A 24,244-nucleotide genomic window follows, 5' to 3' on the forward strand; every position below is an offset into this window, starting at 1 on the left:
ACCTTGTGGCTGTGAGAAGGTCCTGGAGCCAAGTCACATAGGACTCTGGATGGCACATGGAGGAAGGCAGCTCTGATGATGGGAAACCACCAAGAATTTCAAGGGGCTCTCTGATGTGAACAGCATGTTTTAAGAAGGTGAATCTGGTGACAGTGTGTGGGTGGGGCTGAAGTTGGAGAGAGACTGGCAAACAAGCCCAGAGCTTGGAGGGTGGGAGGGACAGTAGAATCACAGAAAAAAGACACGGTGGGACTTGGTGACGCATGCCTGTAATCCCAGTAACTTGGGAGGCTGAGGCAATAGGATTCCAAGTTCAAGGCCAGCCTTGGAAACTCAGTGAGACCCTGTCTCAAAATAAAAAGGGCTGGGATGTAGTTCAGTGTTAGAATGCCTCTGGACTTAGTCCCCAGTACTATGGGGGTGGGTTGGGGGAACAAAGGCATAGTGGGGGTCAGCTGGCCTTGGTGGAATGGGCTAATCGAGAATGGGCCAGCTCCTAAGTGAGACAGAGAGTTTGGCACAATGTATCCCTCCACCACATCTCTGCCCTGGTCTCCATCTTCCCTTACTGACCATCCCTCAAGGCCCTGTCCCACCTCTGACTACAGTGCCTGAGCCATCTTGCCTTTTTAGGACACTTCTCATCAATGATGTCTCTTTAGAAACTCCAGGAACTCCTGTTATTGCCCTGGCATGTTATTCAGGCCTCCTATTGCTTATTGAGCTGGTGGCCTCTATGAGGACAGGGGCCTGAGCTAGATGTTTTATTCCTTGTTATACTGAGCATCATTCTGAGCTTCAGTAGCTACTCATGCAGCATTGCTTCCTGCCTCGAGCTGTGCGTTGCAGTGCAAGAAGCAGGTATGTTTTGGTGTATGGTGGAGGGAGCTGGTTGAGGATTTATGCTTACAACTCTTGTGAAATGTGACAAACCTGGGATATAAAATTCAGTGTTCCCTGAGCCTTTTCTCCACCAACCCTTCCTTTATGGGACATCTCTTCCCTCCTCTTGGGAAATGGGGAACCCACCATCCTTTGCTAACTCAACAAGGGCAGTAGGGGGCTATAGGTTGGGGGAGGGCAGAATGAGGGGTACAGGGCAGACATATGCAGCGGGTTCATTCCCTTACTGGTTCCTGCAAAGATGACTGGGGTGGCCACACCACGCCTCTTGCCAGGACCAGCAACTCCTGGGCGAGAGGTGTTGCCATGGCTGCGGAAGAGGCGGCCGTTGCGGAAGACGAGGAGTTGCAGGGTGCAGTCTGGGGGGACTGGAGGAGCCAGGGCAGCCGGAAGGGACGAGAACAGGCTGGGGGGCAGCTGGATGGAGGCCAGGGCAACGCTGTTCTAGGGGGACATAGGAGCTCCTTAGAGAAACTCAGCATCCCCTGAGCTCTCAGGTCTTCCTGCATCCTCCAGCCTCTACTCTCCTCCCGTTTCACCTCCCACTTTCCAAGCCCTGCATCTCTCACACCACCCACCTCCACCATCTGTACATCCAGTCCCCACCCCTCTGCACCCAGTGCCCACCTTGATGTGGAAGGATGACAGAGAAATGTTGGGCCTCCCAGTAGTGCAGCGGAAGCGAAGCTGCTGATCAGCCGGGGGCTCAGGCTCGGGCAGGGCATTCGGGCCAGGGCCTCCCAGCCGTCCTCCTGACACTCCTCCTTCCCTCCTCTGGAAGACTGTGCAGGTCAGGCCCACATAGCTGTGTGGCTTGATGAGGTAGGCCTCCAATGCCACGTTCCTTGAGTTCTAGGAATAAGAAACGTGTCACCCCCAATCGCACAAGACCGCACATTCCCTCTAAAGATCTGCTCAGGCTGAGCCCCGCTGCCCTTTATTCCTCACTATTCAAAGGCATGGCCAGTCTTACATGTGCCATGGAATCGCCCTCCCCAACCTGACCATGAACCTCCTCCTTTCTCCTAAAGCACTGGCGTTCCTATGCTCACCTAGTAGCATTTGCTACTTCTTTTTTGGGGGGTGGGCAGTACTGGGGATTAAACTCAAGGGCACTCGACCTTTATTTAGAGACATGGTCTCACTGAGTTGCTTAGCACCTTACTTTTGCTGAGGCTGGCTTTGAACTTTCCATCCTCCTGCCTCAGCCTCCCAAGTGACTGGGATTACAGGCGTGAGCCACCAAGCCCGGCTAGCATTTGCTACTTCTGTTGTCCTAACTCAGCTCTAGAGCAGGGTCCATGTCTAACTTCCTTTGTATCTCCTGAAATGCCTAGCACATATGCAGAAGAAGCTCCACCATGGTTGTTAGTTCACCCAACTGGAAATGTCACCTTCTTCTCAGGGCACTTCTGTCACTGCATCACAAGTGCTGTGTGCCCTGCAACCAAATCTTCCTCCTGTTCCTCTGCTCCTTCCGCCTTCCTCCTATTTATTTCCATCAGGCTAGCCCTCCAACTCAGTTCTCCACCAGGGAGTCTCGTGCAATTTCTCCAGTGTCACTGGCACTTTGCACTGCGCCTGACAACTCAGAGCTTAGCCAATGCCAATGTTCTTGTTAGCTGGAGCCTGGCAGGCACACCACAGAGAAGGAAGTGTTCCCTTCTGTGGATCATAAGTGCTGGCCCCAGTTGACTCTGATGACCCTCCCAGTGCTCAGCCCCATGGGAATCCCTTCCACGCTGACCCATTTACCACAGAGATGTGCTGGGCATGGGGGCTGAGGGCAGCCCCGCCGATGCGCTCCAGGGCACCCACGATGCCACTGCAGGCCTTGTCCTCGCGCTGGGCCAGCCACAGCAGGTGCTCGTCCACCAGCATCAGGTTACTGGCCATGTCCACCATCACCTCCACCAGCTACGGAGGGGAGAGTGGTCACTGAGGGCAGGAATAGGTTTTGGGACCAGGGGCTAGGGTGTGAGAGAGACCGAGTAATGGGCGGGTAGTTTCCAGGGTCCTCAGTGGACTAGTTGAATCTCACCTCTTTGATTTGGTCAACATAACCCAAAAATTTCTGGATCATCTGAGCCACATAGACTACATCCATCATGTCCGAAAAGCTGGCAGCCTCGGCTGTGTATACTCGCAGCTGGTGGGCCAGGGTCAGTGCGTTGGAGGCATTGATGGGCATCTGGGGGGTGTTGAGGAAAGAAAGAGGATCATCCTGTCTTGTTCTTTCTGCCCCAAAACTGCCCCTATAGGGGCCCCTTTCTTTGATGCTGGTGCTCAAGACACAGTGCCTGGGGAGAGGGGCCTAGGTCAACCGTGGGTCTAGTAAGATAGAAACCACATATGAGGCCATGATCATCCCTTCCCCAGGATTCCCCCTTCCAGTGGCAAACCTTGAAGTGTTGGTGGATAAAGAGGAGGAAAGGGGTGGAAGTCTGGCCCTCTCCCCCGAGGGTGGTCTTGTTGGAAATTCAAAGACAGCACAAGGCACAAGGGGCTGACCCACAACTCTCCCGTGCACACCCCTTGCTGAGCACACCCCAGAAGCAGGAGATACAGCAGAGCAGCCTTGGAGCTGGACTTCCCTCCCCTACGGTCCTGAGGCTTCATCCCATCCCTGGAACCAGAGATGGAGGGGTGCTCCCTGCCCCCTCCTCTCCTAGCCTCACCAGCACAAAGGTGTAGAGCACCCGGGTGATGTCGTTGGTGTACAGACAATGGGAGTAGTCCCCTGGTTCCCAACGGCCAGCTCGGTCGCATCGGCGGGAGGCTCGGGTGCCTGGGGCGCCCCCACTCAGGGGCACCGAAGTAAAGGGATACTGTAGGCAGGACTGGTAGGCTGTGATGCCAGCAAGAGTTCGAGGCCACCTGGGGACAGAGGTGGGAAGGTACTGATGACTTAGGCTCCTCAGGAATCCCCTTACCACTGCCCTTAGAACTGTGATGCCAGACCGCTGGGGACTTCCAGAAGGATCTAGGAGAGGATGTTCAATGGTCTTCAAGATTTCCCACCTTGTACTTTATAGAGCTTTCACAGGTGATGGAGGGTGCAACTCTGAGTTCAAGTTCAGTCTGTTATTAGTTATGACCTTAGGCAAGACACTTATCCTTTCTGAGCCTTAGTATTCTCAGCTGTGCAGGGGAGAATAATACCTGCCCTGCCTTACAGAGAGGACTACTGGGATATTAAGCTGTGATACTATTTGTGAGAAACCTTTGCAAACTATTAATAAAAGGAAACAATTTTTTTTTTTTGAGGTGTTGGGGCTCAAATCCAGGATCTTGCACATGTTAGATAAATGCCCTACCACTGAGCTACATTCCCATCCTGTAAGGGAGCAATTTCAAAAGTCATTGTGGCCAGGCGTAGTACGCATACCAATAATCCCAGCAACTTGGGAGACTAAGCAGGCATATCACAAGTTTGAGGTTGGCCTCACAATTTAGCAAGACCTCTTCTCAAAAAAAAAAAAAAAAAAAAAAGTTTTAAAAAGGACTGGGAACATGCTCAGTGGTAAAGTGCCCCAGGGAAGGAATGAAAGGAGGGAGGGAGGGAATAGGGAGGAAAGACCATTGTGGGGTGTTTTTTGTTTGTTTGTTTGTTTGTTTGTTTGTTTGTTTTTGGTACCAGGGATTGAACTCAGGGGCACTCAACCACTGTGCCACATCCCCAGCCCTATTTTGTATTTTATTTAGAGGCAGCGTCACACTGAGTTGCTTAGCACCTCACTTTTGCTGAGGCTGGCTTTGAACTCAAGATCCTCCTGCCTCAGCCTTCCTATTCGCTGAGATTACAGGCATGCGCCACTGAGACCAGCTCCCATTGTGTTTTGTGCAGTGCATTGCAACTGGTGATTGTATTCATAAAGATAAAGTTTCTCAAAATCCAACAGCAGGACTTCAACTGAATGACAAGAAGGGAGTCTTTGGGACTCTCCGAGGACAGCAGGTGGGAGCCCCTGCCCACCCATGTTCTCAGGTGTGAAAGCATATGGTGGGAATGTGGCTGGATCTCTCCTGGCAGTCCTCTGCAGAGTAGAGCAGCACGTACCTGAAGTCCCCCCGGTTATTGGCGACTCGCTCAGCAGGGCAGTAGGAAGCGGAGGACTCCAGCACCACAATCTCCACTTTCTTGCTGGTGTTGCCCTGGACCGTGGACACGGAGCATTCCCACTCGCCTGAGGCCCACACACCGATGTGAGACAGGGTCAGCTCGCTGCAGGTGAGCAGGAGGCAGGGGCTGGTTTGGTGAGGCACTCTCAAGTCTAGCGGCCACCTTCCCTCCATGCCCCTGGCCAGTTCACCCACAGGTGCCCCATCATGGGGCACCAGCTTCAGGTTCTTTTTTCCTCAACGAAGTGAGAGATACGAGTGCATGCTCTTCTTATTTCGATTGACCTTATGGTATTGCTTTTCTGAGTGCCAGTTCTTTATTATGCTGCTAATCATAACTCTTGCAGGTCTACCACAAAGATTACACCTGCTGATATAGATGAGAGGCACTACAGACATTGTTAATCACTAAAGAAATGTCAAACAGCTGGGGGTGTGGCTCAGTGGTAAAGCACTTGCCTAACACACACAAGGCCCTGGGTTCTATCACTAGCATCTCCCCCCAGAAAAGTCAAATATCACTTTTCTCTATTAGGCATTAAATTTCTAACCTCTATTCAGACTATTATGTTTGAATCTTAGCTTTCCATAAACATGTGCACACACATGGGAACGGGACTGGGCATAGATCCTTTGTGGGGTAGATGATGGCCACCCTGTGCCATGGGCTGAGAAGGAGCAGCAGGGCCCGTACCTGGTGATGAAGGTGCAGTCATGAATGAGGCTGTCAGTCAGGAGGATGCCTGCCTGCTCATCACCCTCGACAGGGGCCCGGTTGTGGTACCAGCGGATGCGGGTGTCATTGCCCAAGTAACTGGCGGAACACTGGAAGGGCAGGCGGTCACCCTGGAACACCACTTGGCGCAGGGATGGGATGAGGTGGTGTGTGTGCAGCTCCAGGGCCCCCTCTGTGGAGGAGACACCAGGTAGTAAAGCTTGAATGCTCACGAGTGAGCCTGCATGTGCATGTGAGAATCCACGAGGACAGCGCTGGGTCCCTTTGTCTATATCCTGCCTGTGCTGGTAAGAAAAGGGGTCAAGAGAAAGTCTCTGGAGCAAATGAGAGGAGCAGGCAGGTTTTGGGCAAAGAAAAGGGCTCCCAGCAGGCATGTTATCCAAGAGGTTGGGACCAGACAAAAACAGGAACAAATAAGCAGCCCTAAGGGACATTTAGAAAAGCTGATGGAGGGTAGCTCCCTGGGGGCTGAGGGAGAGAGGAAGACCTGGACACTGCTCATCACACAAACATACTAAGGGCCAAGAAAGCCTGGAGCCAGCAGGGCCATACATGAAGCACAGGGCTCTGTGTCTGGGGCATGGGGGATGACAGGGTCCCTGTAGGTATGCAGTCTGAGGGCTTGCTCACCGCAGCGGAGCTGGCCCTCCTGGAGGCTGCCCAGGGTCTGGGCGTGCAAGGCACTGGGATAGGCACAGAGTGTGCGGTCGGACAGTTGCAGGGAGTGATTCTGGGCCCAGGGCAGCAGCCAGCGGAGGTGGCAGTCACAGGTCAGGAACTCTGTGCCAAAGTCTCTGCAGAGTGGACAGAGGAGTCATGGAGTTGAGCAAAGGGAATGTGGAATCATGGGGTGGGGACAGGACCCAGGCTGGAGAGGGCAAACTTGGGCATGCATGTGCCACCACCATTATTACCAAGGGCACGCTGATTCTGGTAAGGTTCCAGGCACTGCTGTCTGCCCACTTATCAGGCTGTCCACAGTGAACACGGTGCTTATGTGACTCCCTCCTGGGTAGAGGAAGGGAGCAGGAGTCTGGTCCTGGGCTAGGAAAGGTACTCACACAATCTTAAGGGCTGGCAACTCATCAAAGACCCCAGGTTGCAGACTGGAGAAGATGTTTCCAGATATGTTTCTGCAGGGGGCAGGGAACAGTGAGACGGGATCTTAGGGTCTCCCTGGGCCAGAGGAGGGGAGGGATGAGAGAAGAGAATGTAGGGGACCTGTAAGGGTCTGGCATTGCTTTCCTCCTCCCCAGCCCTCCATCCAGGCTGAGCCTCCCCCATCCCTCCTCCCACTCCCCACCTTATACCCCTACTCCCCACTCACAGTCGGAGAAGCTTGGGGAGGCCTTGGAAGGTCTCAGAGGTGAGACAGCCAATCCGGTTGTTGGAGAGATCTCTAGAGAGACACATACTGAGGAAGTCAGCTGCGTGGTAGCACATGGGATGGCTTGTGAGGGACGCATGTGTGCAGCTGGGACTAGTGTGAGGAGTGGGCTGAGGCCCAGCACCAGAGCTGGCTTGAAATGCCCAGGCATTTGACCCCAGCTATTGTGTGAGCCGGGGCTGGGGGTGTTGAGAAGAGAGAGTCTGGGGTGGGTAGGAGGGGTGGCTGCTCATTGGATCCAGGACCTTCTCCAGGGAAAAGGGGAGTGCTGGGAAGTGTGGGGGGAGGACTTGCCACTTACAAACGCTTCAGCTCCCCCAGGCCCAGGAAGGCTCCAGGCTGCACTGTGCTGATGACATTGTTCCTTAGGTCCCTGCGGGAGGCAGTGGGAAGACCCTTACACCTCTCCCCCTCTGGGACACTGCCCTGTACTGGCTCTCTTTGGGACTTGATTTCCTTCTAAATCTCTTGTCCTCAGCACTGGTTGGGAAGTTGGATTAAGAACCCTCTCCCACCCCCAGACAGGTCTCCTCAAACTCTTTGGTTGCATCATGGGGTACTGATCAGAAAAACACTGCCAGCTACTCAGGAGACTAAGGTAGGAGGATGGTAAGTTTGAGGCCAGCCTCAGCAATGCAGTGAGATCTGTCTCAAAATAAAATAAAAAGGGCTGGAAGTGTAGCTCAGTGATAGAGCGCTTGCCTAGCAGGCAGGTGACCCTGAGTTCACCCCCCATTTGGGTGGTGGGGTTGGGGGACACCATTAGGACCCATGCAGAAGCCAAGAGACAGGGTGGGAAGGGGATCAGAAGGACCACAGAGGAGGAACTAGGTAGAAGCAAGGTGTGAAGAGAACACTGCCCTGAGAGTCAGGAGGCCTCAGCTTCCCACTTGCTCCATTTCTGAGCTGCCCTGAGAACCTGGTTGCTTTGGGAAGTCTTTGAACATAGGCGTTGAGTTTTTTGAAAATTGCTACACAAAGGTAAAGTCTTCTTGAGCCTGGCCATCAGGAAGTATTTCATAGTTATTGTATCTCTGCAAACAGATTGCTCCAAGGGAGAGGGGAGGTCAGCTGGTGTTCTCTACCCTGGTCCCTGACATTCTTCAGATGAGGCCCAACAAGCAAACTTCTCCACCCCGTCTCTTAAGAGGCCAATGCTAAGAGAGGTGGCAAGGGAAGCACTGCCCCCAGACTGAGCAAGTCACAGGCCAGAACATGGCTCCCAGGGGCCCAGCTCCACCCTGCCTGGAGGGGCGAACTGCAGGTGAGTCTCCACAGCAGCTACTGACCCTGAGTAGGGTGCTCAAACTCCACTGAGGTTAGAGTGCGGCTCTCTGTTCCTTTCCTCTGTCCTCCAGGGTCTGCAGGTCATTCCTGCCCCTTGGACCAATCTGGTCCCAACCATCACCCAACCTGGTGGGTCTCTGGGTTTTTGGGAGGACCACTGAGGACTAGGTTGGGTGCTGACTCGCAGGCTTTCTTCCTCACCCTGTCCTCCATGCTGGGCACAGCCAGGAAGAGAGGTGCCTAGAGGGCCAGAAGTCATCACCAACTTACACAAGGGCCACTCAGGGTCTTTCCTGCACAACTCAGATCAGGTTGAGGCCCACAGAGCACTTCCAGAGCCTTCCCAATTGCTGCCAATGTTCCGACCGTCTCTGCCCCCACCCAAGTGCCCAAGAGATTAGGAGGCAGAGGGTGAGTGGGTGACTCCTGGAACAACCACGATGTCACAAGGGCTGTGGTAGGGACACAGAGATTACAAAAGAGATCTCAGATCAACCTGCTATCCAAGGCCCTGCAGCCCTCCAGCCCAGGCAGAGGTGGTCTTGGTTCTGCCTGCCAAAGCCTCAGAACCTGTCTGAATTCTGGACAGGAGGGAGTTAACTGAGCTAGTTCCCTGCTGAGCAAGAGGAAATGGGTGTCCAGGGCAGGGAGGTGCTGTCCCTCTATGGGCCTGTTTGTGCGCAGTTCCAGTTGAGGGTGGAAAGAGAGAGAGAGAAAGAGAGAGAGAGAATGAACATGGCCAGTGTGCCTCATATCACTGTTCCATCTCACATAGAGGACTCAGCTCCCTCCATAACCCTGAGTCCCCTTAAGAAAGAAGGGAAAGCCACCAGAAAGGACCAGCTTCCTAGAGGAAACTGGAGTTCTGGGAAGGGGCCCCCAGTGCTGGGCACACAAGAGGAATGTGCAAGGGACAGGCCATAGAAGACACCGCACGCGGAGAGAAGGCAACACAGGCAGGATAAGCACCCGGCCTGCACAGGGTTGCCCTTACTGCCTGTCCACCCTCCACCGTTTTGCTGCCCAGGCCCCACCCTCACAACCCACCCCTCCAGTGTTGTTCCAGCATGTGCCCCTTGGCCCCTGTTGGGTCTGGCCATTCTCAGGGCTCTGACTCCCACCCCCATGCAGGGACGGGCAGAGGGAAACACATTCCTCATTGTGTCACTTCCCTTCATGGGCTGCCAAGGGGCTGAGGCTGCAGCGCCCCCCTCCCCGCCCCTTCCCTCTCGCTCACTTGTGTTTATTCTCATTTCCTCCCCAGGCCCCCCTGTGAACCCCCACCCGCCTGCCCCACTGATGCTCTGCAGATGGGAGCAAGGGGGCCCCTCAGGCCCCAGCCCCTCTTCCTGCCCTCGATTTCCTGCAGCCTGAGCCATGTGGGGCCTCTCTGAGAGGGGAGCTTCCACCAAGTGTTGGCATTTTTTCCCTTTTGCCCCACGTCTGCCTGGAAAGTGGCTTCAGGGGTGACCAAGGTAATCCCCTGGAGTGCCCCAGGGCGTGGGATAGTCCTGGGTCCTCTCCTGGTCTTGGGGGCACAAGCTTAGGGGCTGCTCCCTGGGCTGAGTTCTGACAGCCCAAGGGGCCCAAGGGCAACCTATGCCTCCTAGTCTCTCCAGGTTAGGGAAGCAACTCTGAGGCTGTACCCTGAGGGAAATGTGATCAGCGAATCGGCTCCGCAGGGCCCTAACTGAATGGCTGTTCTGAACCTTTCTTGTTTAGCACATCCTTTGGAAAATCTGATGATGGCCCTGGAGTCCCTTCTCAGAAAATGCAGCACGCCTAACACTGTGCACACGACTTCAGAGGGGTGTGGAGCCCATGTTAAGAATCCTTGCTCTGCATTTCTTGAGTGACGTCACAAGTCTAACGCAGCAAGTCCAAGGACACACAGAAGTTCCTATGATGTGGAATCTCCTATGCTCTGGCTGCTTCCTGAGAACCTTGTTCTTGGAACCTGGGAAAGAGGCAGCATTGATGGAGTTCACTCTCCCCTCTGCCTGGCCTATGCTCCCCCTCCCTGATGCTAGGGACACTTGGTCCTTGTATCTGTGTCACTGTGGAGGAGCATGCCCTAAGGTAGAGTGAAGGGAGAGTTGCTGGGAACAATGACACCCTCTGCCCTTCTTAGGAAAAGAGAAGCTCGGGAACTGGAACATGTATGAGTGAGTGTATAAGCACAAGTAATAAAAGAGAAGAGAAGTTGGGCATAAAAAATCTTTAAACTTTTATACCTTAAAGGATACCTTCAAAAAAGTAGAAGCCAACCACAGAATGAGAGAAAAATGTTTGCAAATTAGATATCTGATCAGAAACTTCTATCCAGGAGGGATTGTGCCTTTGAGCTCCTGAAAATCTCAAAGGTCACCATTACTCCTGAAAGGGATTAGAGAGTTACATGCATAATACTTCTTGGGATTTCAAAAGATTACAACTCAATAATAAAGACAAATGACCCAGCTGGAAAAAAAAAAAAAAAAGGCAAATGATTGAAAAACAATTCTTCAAAGAAGACATATAAGCTGGATGCGGTGGTATGAGCCTGTAGTCCCAGACACTTGGGAGGTTGAAGCAGGAGAATCACTGGAGTCCAGGAGTTCAAGGCCAGCCTAGGCAGCATAAGAAGACATATAAATGGCCATGCACATATGAGATGATGCTCAACATCATTTAGTTTTAAGGGAACTGCAAATCAAAATCACAGTGCGATACCACTTCATCTACTAAAATGACTATAATAAAAAAGATAGCTGGAGGTGGTGATGCACACCTATAATCCCCGCTACTCTGGGAGGCCAAGGCAGAAGGATTCCAAGTGTAGGGCCAGCCTTAGAAATTTGGTGAAACCCTGTATGAATTTTTTTAAAAAATTAAAAAATAAAAAGAGTTGGGGATGTAGTTCAGTTGCTCAGTTGAACCCCATACTGGCATTCTTGAGCCCTGGGTTCAATCCCATCCCAGTACTTCAAAAAAGAAGAGGAGAAAAAAAAAAAAAAAAATAATAGCAAGTATTGTTGAGGATGCAGAGTGCAGAGATGATACAGCCACTTTGGAAAATAGTGTGGCAGTTACAGTTACCATATGACCTAGCAATTCCATTTCCTAGGTATACATCCAAGAGAAAAGAACAAATATCCACAAGAACCAGTGGGAGGGCTGGGGATATAGGTCAGTGGCACAGCACTTGCCTAGTATGCTCCAGGCCCCTGGGTTCAATTCCCAGCATTATCAAACAAAACAAAACAAATAAACAAAAATCCAGTTGATGAAAGTTCCTAGCAGCATTTTTCATAATAGCCAAAAAGCACTCAAATGTCAATCAACTGATGTCAACCAACTGATAGCAAGTGAACTATTCAAAAGGAATATTATTAGTCCGCAAAGAGGGATGAAGTGCTGATCCCTGCTAAAACACGGATGAATCTGGAAAATATTATGCTGAGCGCAAGAGTCCAATTTTTAAAATATAACATATTATATGATTCCATTTATATGAAATGTCCATAATAAGCAAATCTATAGAGACAGTAGATTAGTGGTTGCTTAGCGCTGGGGAATAGCGGGTGGAGGAATGGGGAGTGACTACTAATGATTCAAGGGTTCTTTTGTGGATGATGAAAATGTTCTAAAATTAGATTATGGGGATGATTACATAATTCTGTAAAATATACTAAAAACCATTGGATTGTGTAATTTAAATGGGTGAAGTTTATGGTATATAAATTATACTCCATTAGGGCTGTTAAGGGTGTGTGAGTTGGTATAATGGTGTGTGTGTGTGCGTGCCCATGTTCACTCAGGATGGTGTGGCACCAAATTGGTTCCCTCTGGCCCCCACAGACCTCCCTGCTTGTGGGTTTTAAAACCAAATTATAGGTTTGGAGGTCACAGAGCAGCTTGCCATGGGCCCTAGGAGACTTCCAGGTTTCTTTAGAAAGTGTGGGCTGCTGTGAAGAGAGCCAGAACATCCCTGCAGGTACAGAGGTTGTCTGGGGAGAGGAGAAAGGGAGGCTCTGGGGCCCACGGAAACACAGGATGGTCCCAGTCTCCCTCCCACCCCCAATCTGCGGGGGTGGGGGTGGGGGGGCGGGGGCTTTTGTCTCTGATATCAACCAACAGGTATGTATTCAGCACATACATTGGGCCGGGTATTAGGGCTACCACAGCAAACAAGAGGACTGTCCCGGGACCCATGGACCTTCCTCCCTAGGCCTCAGTTGTGCCCGAGCTTCCATGTGGCATTCCTCCCCAGTTTGGAGGGGATGGGAACTAGAAGGAGGGACAGAGCCCCAGGCCTCACCCTTGGCTCCGCCCACAGATTAATGGAAACCACCTGGCGCGTGAGTCCACCCGCCCTCCACCCTCACGCCCCCACTTGCCTTCATTCCCATGAGCATCTGCTTCTAATGAGTGCCCCAGCACCCGCTGCATACCAGCCCCCGGGGCTCATTAATCTCATTAGGCATTGACAAATCATCCCGGGGGCTGACCAGCCTCCCTCCCCGGGCCCTTTCCTCCAGCCTCTGCACCAGCCTCTGGGGGCCTGTGTTCATGCAGATCCACACTTTGGAGCGTTGCTAGTCTAGCTCCCTTGGGCTCTTCTGGCAGCCATCTGCGCTGTGGCCTCCTTGGTTTGTAGTCTAGGGGCATCTCACTGTGACCAGGACACCCTCAGATCCCTTGAAAAGTCTTCTGGTGGCTTGCTTCCCATTGTATATGCTTGGTGGAGGATCTGGACAGAGGAGGGACCAGAGGAATGAGTCATGGCCTACTTTGAGCACTCACATTTCTGGCTGCGGTGTATTTGAGTGGTAGCTTGCTTGCCTAGCATGTGTGAGGCTCTGGATTGGATTCTGCAGCACTATCAGAAAGGGGTGGGGGGAGCACTTACATACCTAACTGCCTGCACAAGTGCACAAGCCTGGAAAAGTCTGGAAAACTACACAAATGACAGGTGACTGGGTAACACCTTACAACTTGGAATTCGTCTGGGGCACTGTCAGGGAGTCATTCGTAGACCCATTTTCCAGGTGAGTAACCTGAGGCTTGGAAAGGCAGCCAGAAGGTAAATGAAGTAGGATTCACTCCCAAGCCTTGTTTTACTCCAAAGTGGTCATGCTCCTTCATCAGCCTCCCTCACCCCACCCTAACCTACTTCAGAAATCTTCTGGGCAACGCATAGGCTTAAAGAGACTAAGAGGTAGTGAGATATAGATAGGAGGGTTCAGGGAAGGCCTCATGCATTTCTGGGTCCTTCTGTGCACTTCCTAAACTGCCTCTGATGGGCCCCATTTCAGGTTTTCTGTTCCATCCTTCCCAGCTGATAGAGGTGGGTCCCCGCATCTGTACCCCAGTCTCTCTGGAATGGGATCCTCCTATAAGATCCTCCCAGACACAGACCCACTCTGCATCCACTGTCTCCCTTCCCCTGCCTTCCTGCCCATGCTCACACAGTTGTCACTGTCACCTGCCTGCATTCCTCCCCAGCCTCAATCAGGGCCTTGCATTGCAAAATGGACATCATGTACATCTACTGCCCACTCTTGGCCTTCAAGGTGATCCCTGTCTCACACACACATTCACACATGACCCATTCTCAAAGGCCTGAGGGGATCAGGCTGTGTAGTACATGCCTGTAATCCCAGACTCTCAGGAGGCTGAGCCAGGAGGGTTTCAAGTTCAAGGTCCTTATGTGGGAGACTCTGTCTCAAAATAAAAATAAAAAGGGCTGGGGATGTAATTCAGTGGTGGAATGCCCCTGGGTTCAATCCCCAGTTGAAAAAAAAAAAAGCTTGAGGGGCTCTGTGCACAAGGACGCCATGTGGGCACTTCATGGAACAGTTTGGATCTATTATTTCAGTTATTAGATTAGGTCCCAACCCTCCCATGGGATTTGCTGCTTATGGATTGTGGTATATTAAGCTGCTGTGGCCTCCTCTGCCTAAGCCTAGACATCTGAGCCTGACAGGACAGAGAGATCAGTGTTTCCTGAGCACCAACTACACGCCAGGCTGTGGCATCTTATTTGTGATGAATAGGCCCACAGTCTAGGGGTCATCTGGTCCGCTGGCTCCCAACCCCGGATGAGCATGAGAATCGCCTGCAAACTGTGTAAAAAAATTCCCAGGCCCCATTTGACTCAGCATCTCCAGGAGCTAGGCACAGAATATCTGTTATTCAAGGCCTCATTCCCCACTCTGGAATGGTGGTTGTGATGGGTCAGTTTGTGTGACAACTTGGCTAGGCTACAGTACTTAGTGGTTTAGTAAAGCACTAATCCAGCTAGGCACACAACTGTAGTCCCAGCTACTCAGGAGGCTGAGGTAGGAGCACAACTTGAGCTCAGGAGTTTGAGGCCAGTCTGGGCAACATGGCAAGATGCCATCTCATAAAAACAGGATCCCAGCAACTCAGGAGAACAAAGCAACTTCGCTGTCTCCAAAAAACATTTTTTTTTGTGATGCTGGGTAGTGAACCCAGGGCCGTATACATGCAAGGCAAGCACTCTACCAACTGAGCTACATCCCCAGCCCTCAAAACAATTTAAAAGGGCTGGGTGTGGTGGTGTTCACCTGTAATCCCAGCAGTTCAGGAGGCTGAGGCAGGAGGATTACAGGTTTGAAGCTGGCTTTAGCAATTTAGCAAGGCTCTAAGCAACTTAGTGTGACCCTGTCTCAAAATAAAAAATATTTAAAAAAGGGCTGGGGATGTGGCTCAGTGGTGAAGCGCCCTTGGGTTCAATCCCTAGTACACACAGACACACACACACACACACAGCTAACAAAACTGAACCCACAAATCTGTAAAGGTATTTTGTCGATGTGGAAACACCTACAATTAGTTGACCTTAAGTAAAGGTCTTAAAGATCTTAAAGATTCTTAAAGATCATCTTCGACAATGGGGTTGACAATCAGTTGAAGGCTTCAAGAGGAAAAATTGCAGTTTCCTGGACAAGAAATTCTGCCTCAAGATGGCGGCAACTCCTGCCTGACTTTCTAGCCTACAGGCCCACCCTGTAAATTTTGGATGTGCCAGTTCCCACAATCATGTGAGCCAGTTCCTTAGAATACATGGGTGTGTATGTGCACATGTGTAAATATATATAAAACCAGTGCAGTGGCAGTCAGCCAGGATGCAGACTCAGCTCCTTCATCCCTGCAGGGGTACCCTGCTCTCCTGCTGGGCACCACAACTCCTGCCCAGAGGGCCCCTCTTCTGAAAGCCTGGCCCTGCCCATATCACTGGGCTCTGACCCTTCCAAGCAGCATTGTGGGTATCATACACATCCAAGGATCACAGAATTTTAAATCAATAATTACTCCTTACAGAGCACCCCATCCACTGCCCCCCTTCCCATGTTTTCATAGTGAGGAAACTAAGTCCCTAAACCTGGAGCCCATGCTCATTCCTAATCACCCTGATTTTTACTTCTATTACTTCCTCCCTTGCTCTCTGCCCAGTCACACGGTGCTGCTTGCTTTCTTTCTTCTTTCTTTCTTTCTTTCTTTCTTTCTTTCTTTCTTTCTTTCTTTCTTTTTTTTCAGTGCTAGGAATTGAGGTTAGGGTCTCCCTCGAGCTAAGCAAGTATTCTGTCACTGAGCTATATCTCCATCCCCTCTAGGATCTTTCTTTTTTTCTCTGAGATAGTGTCTCCCTATATTGACCAAGCTGGCCTTAAACTCCTGGATTCAAGCAATCTTCCTGCCTCAGCCTCCCAAGTAGCTGGGACTCCAGGCTGTGCTACTGCACCTAGCTTGTCCTTCTGCTTTTCAAGCTCACCAGTACCCAAGGGGCTTCACAATGGCTATTCTCTCCATCCCTCCTTCCAGATAGCTACCTGGCTTCCTCTCTCCATCCCTTCAGGTCTCAACCCCCTTAAGAGGAAGTGTTTCTTCACTCCGTAAAGCAGCATCCCTGTCCATTTGCTTTCTATTCCCTTTACTGTGCTTTGTTTTTCTTTGTATGCATGTCCCAACATGCATTTGCTATTTCCTGGGTCTTGTCAGTAGACGGTAAGTGGCATGGGGGAAGGCACTTTGCTGTGTTCACTCCCAATGCCTGGAACAGAGCCTAGCTCATGGAGGGGGCTCCACGAACATCTGTAAAATGAATGAAGGGATTCATAACAGATCAAGAATTTAAAGTCGGTTGGGAATTCTGGCTCTAGTGCCCTTTCTCATGCCCGCAGTTCTCCCACATCCCATGGCTCAGCACTGAGACAGATGCTCTCAGGAGTCCCTTGATTGTCCTCCCATGTTTCTGATCCCTTCCCATGCTTTGAATGCACCTGCTGTGTGGTCTCCCAGGTTTATGGGTCCTACTAAGGAGAGGAGCCTACTTCACTATTTTGAATGGGTGGGAAGGAGAGGAGCTATCTTTTCATCTTCATCAAAAAAGGTATCCTGGTGAGACTGAAGGACAGGAGTAGGGGACAAAGTGAAGGGAGAGGACGAAGAGGGGAAGATGTGAGGCCATCTGAGGCTCAAAGCCACACTCATTGGCTGGTGCTGAAAAGGAAGAGCAACTGTGAGCCAGGTCTGGCCCTTTTGGGGCAGGGCAAAGGGCTGGAGAGGCAGCTATAGTTCACTTCCTCCAGAAGACCCCTAAGGACCTCTAAGACCAAGCCTGCCTAATGGAGGATCCAGCTCCCGAATGCTTAAGGGTTTGTGGGAGGATGAAAACATTCCCTATTTATTGGCACCCGATGAGACTTGAATTGCAACTTGGAGGCAGCCCTTTATGCTTGTCAAGATCACTCTGCTACAGAGAAGCTATTAGAGGGAGCTGGGTTCAGAACTGTGCATGTACTACTGTCATCCCCTTCTGGCCCCCAGCCTGCCCCAGATGGCATTTTTTTGCCCTAAATGTGGACTTGGCCCCTTTCCTCTCCCACCATCCCTACCAGGTCATCCAGCTTCCCTCCTAGCCTGGGGTGTTGGGGGTTTGGGCACAAAGCTTTCCCTTCCGCTGTGAACTGGGTGGGATAGAGGCTGCCTCTCAAGAAAGACTTGGTATTTAGAGATCTAAACCCCATGTCCTATAGAAACTGCATCTCCATTACCCTTGAACACCCCAGCCTAAGCTGGTTTCTCCTTTGAACTTGACAGAAAGAAATCTCAACCCACTTAATGCTGATGTATATGGCGTTGTATGTGGTCTCCACTAGACTGTGGTCTCTTTGGCTCTTTCAGAGCACCTTAGCACCTTCTTTTGTTATTTCCCACTGCACTGATCCAAAGCTTTCAGGCAAAATAGTAGTAGAGGGGGTCCAGGACCCTGTTGGAGAAACTGGGAATGCCTCACAGGAGGGGAGAGAGGTGGAAGAGGGGTCGTTGGTTGAAGAGAAAGCAAAAATCAGTCTCCAGGAAAGCCAGGAGGTGCAGGTCACTTCTGTGAAGGGAACAAGGACCCAAAGCCATGGTACAGGCTAGGGTTCCCAGAGCCTGACAACAGAATGGGGATTTTGGAGCAGTTCGTGTAAGCCCCTCATCTGGCAGGTTAAGTGGCTGAGCCAGGTGTCCCACCCAGGGGTTATCCCACCCAACCCAGGCCCTCACAAACACCTTGCTGTGGCTGAGGGGTCGAGCCTTCTGCATTCCCCCCTCTTTGCCGTGCACAATCTACCATGTCCTCAAATGCCTCCTCAGTAACTTTTTCCCACAAACTGGCCCCAACCAGACCTCAAGAGTCCTTGGCCTGGGAGGAGATTCTTGGGGACCTACAGGCAGCCTGAAGGACACTGCTGCTGATGCAGCTTTAAACCCTTTAAACCCGGGCAGGGCTGGGGGTGGAGGCTTAGAAATGATCAACTTTCTCCACCCTCAGCCCAGGACTCTGCCCCCTTGGGGCTTTGTTTGTTGATTTGTTTTTCGGGAAGGAAAGAGGCCTCAGTCACATTAAGTCTCCCTCAGCCCTTTCATGCTGGGCCCCCAGCTGGGAGGAGGGGGCCAGCTCAAGGGCTCAGTCCTCTCAGCTAATTGCTCATTAAAGAGCGTTAATGAGCTTCCCTTAGCCCCATCCCTGCCTAGACCAGTGAGAATTCCCTAGGTCTCTCTACTGATGCTGGCGAAGGAGCTGCTGGCTCTTTCTCTCTGCCAGACCAGCCCTGCTCTGTCCTCTGTGGTCAAGTCCTGGGCAAGACCAGGCCATGCAGGTTCTGGGATCACTCAGTAACCAGCCTTCCTCATCCTCCCTAGAGTGACCCTCCCACCCAGCACCACCCTCCCCTATACCTGCCCCACCACACTTACAACTTCTCCAGCAGGTACAGTCCTGCGAAAGATCCATTTCGGAGCCCAGTGATCTTGTTGTTGCTCAAAAGCCTGAAGGGACAGGAAGAACACAGATGGAAGGTGCTGTCAGACACTGGAAAGTGCTGATGGACTGGGGTCCCCTGCCCCACTGCTAGAGCCATGTTGCCTTCTGTGTAAACAGCAACCCCTGGAGTTGTGTATGGCAAAGCCCCCACCCTCCACTCCCCCTGTGCAGGTGGGTTGAGTGGGTGTGAAATCACGATGTCCCTTTCCACTTTGGAACCCAGGACTGACCCCACAGTTCCCCTGTTATCCTCTCCCTGCAATTTCCAGAGTAGAGTAGAATCAATCGGGACAGGGTTTGGCTCCAAGTGGAAGAAGAAGCCCAGCAGGCCTGGAGGCGATGGATGAGCTGCCCTTCTTAGTTTCTCTAACATACTCTCCTAGGAGCTGAGGACCCTGTCCAAAGATGACTGCTATGAATTCTCAAGGCCCCCAATTCAGAGGACCTGAGTGTCCAAAGGCTTCCCCAGTCTGCCTGTAGTCCTGGCAAACAGCTATGGAGCCCTAGGTCTGGGAGAAGCCCAGGCCTCAGCCCTTGCCTGCCCCCTCTGAGTTGTTTGTTTATTCAGTTTTACTTAAGGGAGGAGGAAAGAGCCCCCGGAGTCTCATCTCCGCCCACCCACTCAGTCTTTCTCTGCCAGACTCCCTGCCAGGAGGAGGGAGGTCCAGACCAGCCAAAGGGCTCATCCCTCTGGTTAATTGCTTATTAGAAAGCTTTAATGAGCCTCTCAGCCCAAACACGCCTGCCTTGGACTGTAGCAAAAGGGTTTCCCTTCTTTTCTCTGCTCTTACTGATGGAGAAATGACTGGAAGGCCCGAGGTTCAGTCTTTCTCTCAAGTGGGCAGCCTAGAGGGATAGTAAGGGAGAGGAGAGGAAGACCTGGCAAAGAGGAGCTTTCAAAGAGATTTGCCCAGAGTTTCTTGGAAATGGGTGGATGAATACGCCAAGAAGGTATATTCATGTCAAAAAGGTGGTGAGGGCACCCCAGACCTCTGGCTGCTCTTTTAAAATTTTATTTATTTATTTTTGTGTGTGGTACTGGGGATTTAACCCAGGGGCGGGTACTCCACTACTGAGCTGCATCTTGAGCCTTTTTTATTTTGTATTTTGAGATAGGGCCTCACTATTCCAGTCTCCCGCTAACCCCACAGCCCTCTCCCAGGGATTGTCCCCTCTCCGGGTGGGATGTGAGGAAAAAGAACAGGAAAGCTGCTTGGGGTCAGAGCAAGTGGGTGGGGAAGGATGGAGAAACAGGGCTCCCAGATTATCAGAGCACAATCCTGCAAAGGGGAAAACCCATAGACATTATTTCTCAAACTTATAAACTATTAGAGTAAGAGGGAAAAGACACCTGATTTCCTGGGAATATACCAGTTTGAAAAACACTGACTAAAATCTTATGCTATAGGTTGGGAATGTAGCTCAAGGGGGGAAAAATCTTACACTATGTAAATGCTTTCTAACTGAAAATTATCTAAAACTCTTCTGCAAGTGGTTTTGTTGTTTTTTGGGATTTTTTGGTACTGGGGATTTAACCCATGGGCAATTTACCACTGAGCTACACCCCCAGCCCTTTTTATTTTTTTATTTTGAGGTAGGGTCTCACTAAGTTGCTTAGAGCTTCACTAAGTTGCTAAGGCTGCCCTTGAACTTGCAGTATGCCTGCCTCTGCCTCTGAGTCACTGGGATTACAGGTGTGCCCCACTGTGCCTGGTAAGAGTTTTTAATGGAAGATTTTTTGGAAAATCATTGAATCAAAAACAATGCTAAAAAAATTCTCCTACCCCAAGTCCCCAAGATTAAAACCTGGAACTCCAATTTGAGAACCCTAAACCAGAGTAGTCCAGAGGTGGTTTTGGGGGTGGTCATTCCCCATGTTCTTCAGACCCTTCAGCCATTAGTCCTAACCCCTTTCAGATCAAATCCTTTAAATCAGAGCTGGCCCATAGAAATACAAAGTGAGCTGCATATATAATTTAAAATTTTCTTATAGCCATATTTTTAAAGTTTAAAAATTAATTTTAGTTATATATTTATTTAATTCAATGTACCCAAAATATTGTTTTAATATGTAATCAATATACAAAATTATTAATATTTTCCCCTTTTGCATGTGTATGAAGTCTGTGCGATCTGGGATGTATTCTACTCCAGCACATCTCAGTTTAGATCACTCACATCACAAGTACACAAGTGGGGTGGGGTAGGGGGCAGAGCAAAAAATTCAGGACCAGCGCCTGAGGCAAGCCAGGATGAGCCTCTGGCCAGAACAACTTATCTCTTGGCCTGGCTGCAAGGCCAGCTGCCAGCCAAGTGCCACCCTACTGTAGCCTGAGCCTCAACCTCCTGTAGGCTAGACCTGCTTCTCTCTCTGCCTCCTTGAAGCACCCTCTGTGTGTGCTCAGAGAGGGAAGAACAGGAGTGGGGGTCAGCTGCAGCCCATGATTCCGGCCTGGCTTGCCTGGCACAAAGTCTAGCTCTTGAAATGCAATTTTTTTATGAGAACATAGCCCAGATCCCCAACCTCTGACCCACTCACAAAGACAGGCACCAGGCAAACAGTATCTCATCCTTCTCCCCCAGTGGGCCCCTGTCTTGCTGTACTGCCAGCTCCTGGACGGACTTCAGGCAGATGGCTCTATGATGCCAGTCTCCAAATACCCAGAATTGGATCTTTTGGCCTTTACCACCTGGAGCAGTCTGAGGAAATTTACTTTAAACATGGCCTCTCCAGAGAATTGGCCTCTCTGTGTTTGTGGGTTAAGTTCTTGAGTTCATGGGTCTGGGAATTTTACGGGCAGGTGGGAAGCTGGCAGTTACAGGGCTGTTAGTAGGGTAGATGAACACATACCACCCAGCTTCATCCAATGGGAAGAAAAATGTTCCCACCACTCTAGGCTGTCTCATGGGAGGAAAACAGGGTGGTCACACAATTGGGAAGACAAGGACAGAGCTTTGGCCCCACGGTTTCATCTAGCTGTCCCAGAAACAGTGTCATCGTGGGTCCTCTTTAAATTTCTCACACAAACACCTCCTTAGCCTGCACCATCTTCTTGCCCTACTGCCTCAGAGGGAGCCAGCCTGGCGGGTCCCCTTCTAACCGCACTAACCCTGCAGGCCCCACAGAGTCCTGGCTCTCCCAGTCAGGCATCTTCAGCTTCCTTCCTCCTCCCTCCCTCGCTCCTCTTTCACCCCCAACCTCAAGTTTTCCATGGGAAGGAGGGTAAGTCCCTGGGGTTCCCTGTTCTCTACTCCAGAGTTTGAAATCTGGCCAAACGGAGGGGGCACACCAAGTCCATTCCAGAATGGTCTGCCGGCTGGGGTCCTATTTTAAGGAAGAGAAGTGAGCAGAGTTACCACTAATGAGACTGGAGGCCAAGGGAGCGAGTGGCTGGCGTCTACAGAGAGGCCCTGTGGCCTCTGGGCAGCCACAGGAACTCACCAGATACCACCCGACATCAAAGGTGACCCTCTAGGAGTCACGTGGGCATGCTCTGTGGGGCATGGAGCCAGCACGCGCCTGCAATAATCGTTTCTCACATGTGCAGGAAGAGTCATGAATGTCATTCCCCCTCCCCAAACCATCCAGATGAAACAACCACATCTCTGTGTCTAGGGATGTACATTCTCAAGAGTCTGACCCTAGAGCCCTGTTGGGTCCAGGCCACTGCCAGTTGCCGACACCTGGAGTTGGAGGCCTGGAGGTGTCTTAGGGAGATGAGCAGTGATGGGTGGTGGTGGTGGTCTGCTTGCTGATATCAAAAAGACCTAAAAATAATCATGGGGTGCAGCTCAGTGGAATGCTCATATACAAGGCCCTGGGTTCCATCGCCAGCACAACGTACATAAATAAATACACCAGGTGCAAAAATGGAAATTAACAAATGCCTAATTACATGGCTACAAAATGTTACACTTTGTCAATGAGCATTAATTATGTTTAATGAAGACTGTGGGTTTATACGATAGTAGGACCTCCAAAGTGACAATGCCAGAAGGCCCTGCTTCAGCACACACCCTCAGGCTAAAGACAGCTCTGTTGTGGTTTCCCCTCCCTTTGAGGCTGCCCATGATGTCTATTGAGGCTGACTGCAAGACACCTAAGCCTTGGAGAGGACATGACAGTTGCCTTGCCTACTCCCGTACTTCCCTACCATCTTGTCTTGGCTGGAAGCTTGTCCAGTTGGCCCCAAACAACTGCTGGTAATAGAAGAATCCAGATTGGGGCTTCCTCCCCAATCCTGAGAATGCCCCTGAACTCAGTCTGGAAGTTGGGCTATCTAGGCAGGGCCCGCAGTCAACACCAAGGTCAAGAGAAAAATAGTCTTACAGTGCTCATCTCTTTATCTCAGGCCTAGTTTTTTTTGTTTGTTTGTTTTGTTTTTTTGTTTTTTTTTTTTTTTTTTAATAGGTCTTGACTCCTTTACTCTTACCTACTCTCTCTGCAAAGGCACCCCCACCCCATCTTGGTGGGGAGGAAGTAGAACTAAGGAACTGGGGTTTAGATGGGAAGGATTGACCTTGAGCTTTGGAATGGAATCTGGAGGAGTAAACATAAGAAAAAGTGCTACAGGTGTTTGTGAGAGGTGATGAGCGTGCCTTGATGGGGGGTTTTGGGGTCCTAGTACTCTTGTAGAACACAAGGAATAGTTTGTTGCAACAACCCACACCAAAGCATTTATTCATTCATACCTCAAACCTTCCTAGGTGGAGGGAAATGTGTCCAAGAGGGTGGAACACATTTGCATCTGTGTGTGTGTGTGTGTGTGTGTGTGTGTGTGTGTCCATGTGATTTGCAATAGTTTGGAAGTAACTCCCAACCCACCTTAAACAATTCCTCCACACATGGCCTAAAATTCCACCACTGGGGAGCCAAACTTTTGAGTGAAGAAAGTAGGCCTCTTTGAAAATATAAATGAATGTGGCTGGGTATGGTGGCACACACCTGAAATTCCAGCTACTCAGGAGGCTAAGACAGGTTTGCAAGTTCAAGACCAGCCTCAGCAACTGGCAAGACCCTGTCTCAAAATAAGAAACAGAAAGGGCTGAGGACGTAGCTCAGCATAGAGTACTCTTGGCTTCATTCACCAATACCACACATACATATACACACACATACACACACACACACAAGAATAGATACAGATACAGCCATACAGATGTAGACATAAATATAGATATAGATAAACATACTTGAAAGGATCATTCTGTTATCAGTTTTTTATGCCTATGTATAAATTAGAACCTTAATCTTTCCTCCCTAGAAGTTTCATGTGGAACCTCAATCCTGCACAGCTTTATGAGCCTGTATCTTGGTCCCACCATGTCTGTAGGGCCCATTAGGACAGAGAGCAGCTTTCTCACTTCCTGGCAGGGACTGGAACACACAGTAGGAACCAGCTGAGTGAGTGGTGGGGCAGAGCTCCAGGGAAGGGGTTCTAGGTTCTCTGAGTCAGGACACTGTTTCTTTCTACCTCCAGTCCCTGTGCGT

At 50.8% G+C, this 24,244-nt stretch overlaps 1 protein-coding gene and 1 long non-coding RNA gene across 2 annotated transcripts in view; one reads left to right on the plus strand and one right to left on the minus strand.

Moving 5' to 3' along the window:
* Positions 1 to 24,244, minus strand: part of Adgra2 (adhesion G protein-coupled receptor A2) — a 38,551-nt gene that overhangs the window by 7,055 nt on the left and 7,252 nt on the right. The window contains exons 2-13 of the mRNA XM_047548958.1: positions 18,687 to 18,758; positions 7,450 to 7,521; positions 7,089 to 7,160; positions 6,823 to 6,894; positions 6,392 to 6,555; positions 5,720 to 5,933; positions 4,964 to 5,128; positions 3,582 to 3,780; positions 2,945 to 3,094; positions 2,659 to 2,820; positions 1,531 to 1,755; positions 1,131 to 1,347 (exon numbers count right to left, since the gene is read on the minus strand). Of these exons, the coding sequence (XP_047404914.1) occupies positions 1,131 to 1,347; positions 1,531 to 1,755; positions 2,659 to 2,820; positions 2,945 to 3,094; positions 3,582 to 3,780; positions 4,964 to 5,128; positions 5,720 to 5,933; positions 6,392 to 6,555; positions 6,823 to 6,894; positions 7,089 to 7,160; positions 7,450 to 7,521; positions 18,687 to 18,758 (1,784 nt within the window). The remainder of the gene's footprint in view (positions 1 to 1,130; positions 1,348 to 1,530; positions 1,756 to 2,658; positions 2,821 to 2,944; positions 3,095 to 3,581; positions 3,781 to 4,963; positions 5,129 to 5,719; positions 5,934 to 6,391; positions 6,556 to 6,822; positions 6,895 to 7,088; positions 7,161 to 7,449; positions 7,522 to 18,686; positions 18,759 to 24,244) is intronic.
* LOC124982396 (uncharacterized) lies at positions 7,759 to 10,937 on the plus strand. Its single transcript, XR_007108276.1, has 2 exons — positions 7,759 to 8,412; positions 10,158 to 10,937. It is a non-coding gene; the product is annotated as an uncharacterized LOC124982396 (long non-coding RNA).

This window comes from Sciurus carolinensis, chromosome 4 (assembly GCF_902686445.1).
Source record: "Sciurus carolinensis chromosome 4, mSciCar1.2, whole genome shotgun sequence".
NCBI classification, from domain to species: Eukaryota; Metazoa; Chordata; class Mammalia; order Rodentia; family Sciuridae; genus Sciurus; species Sciurus carolinensis.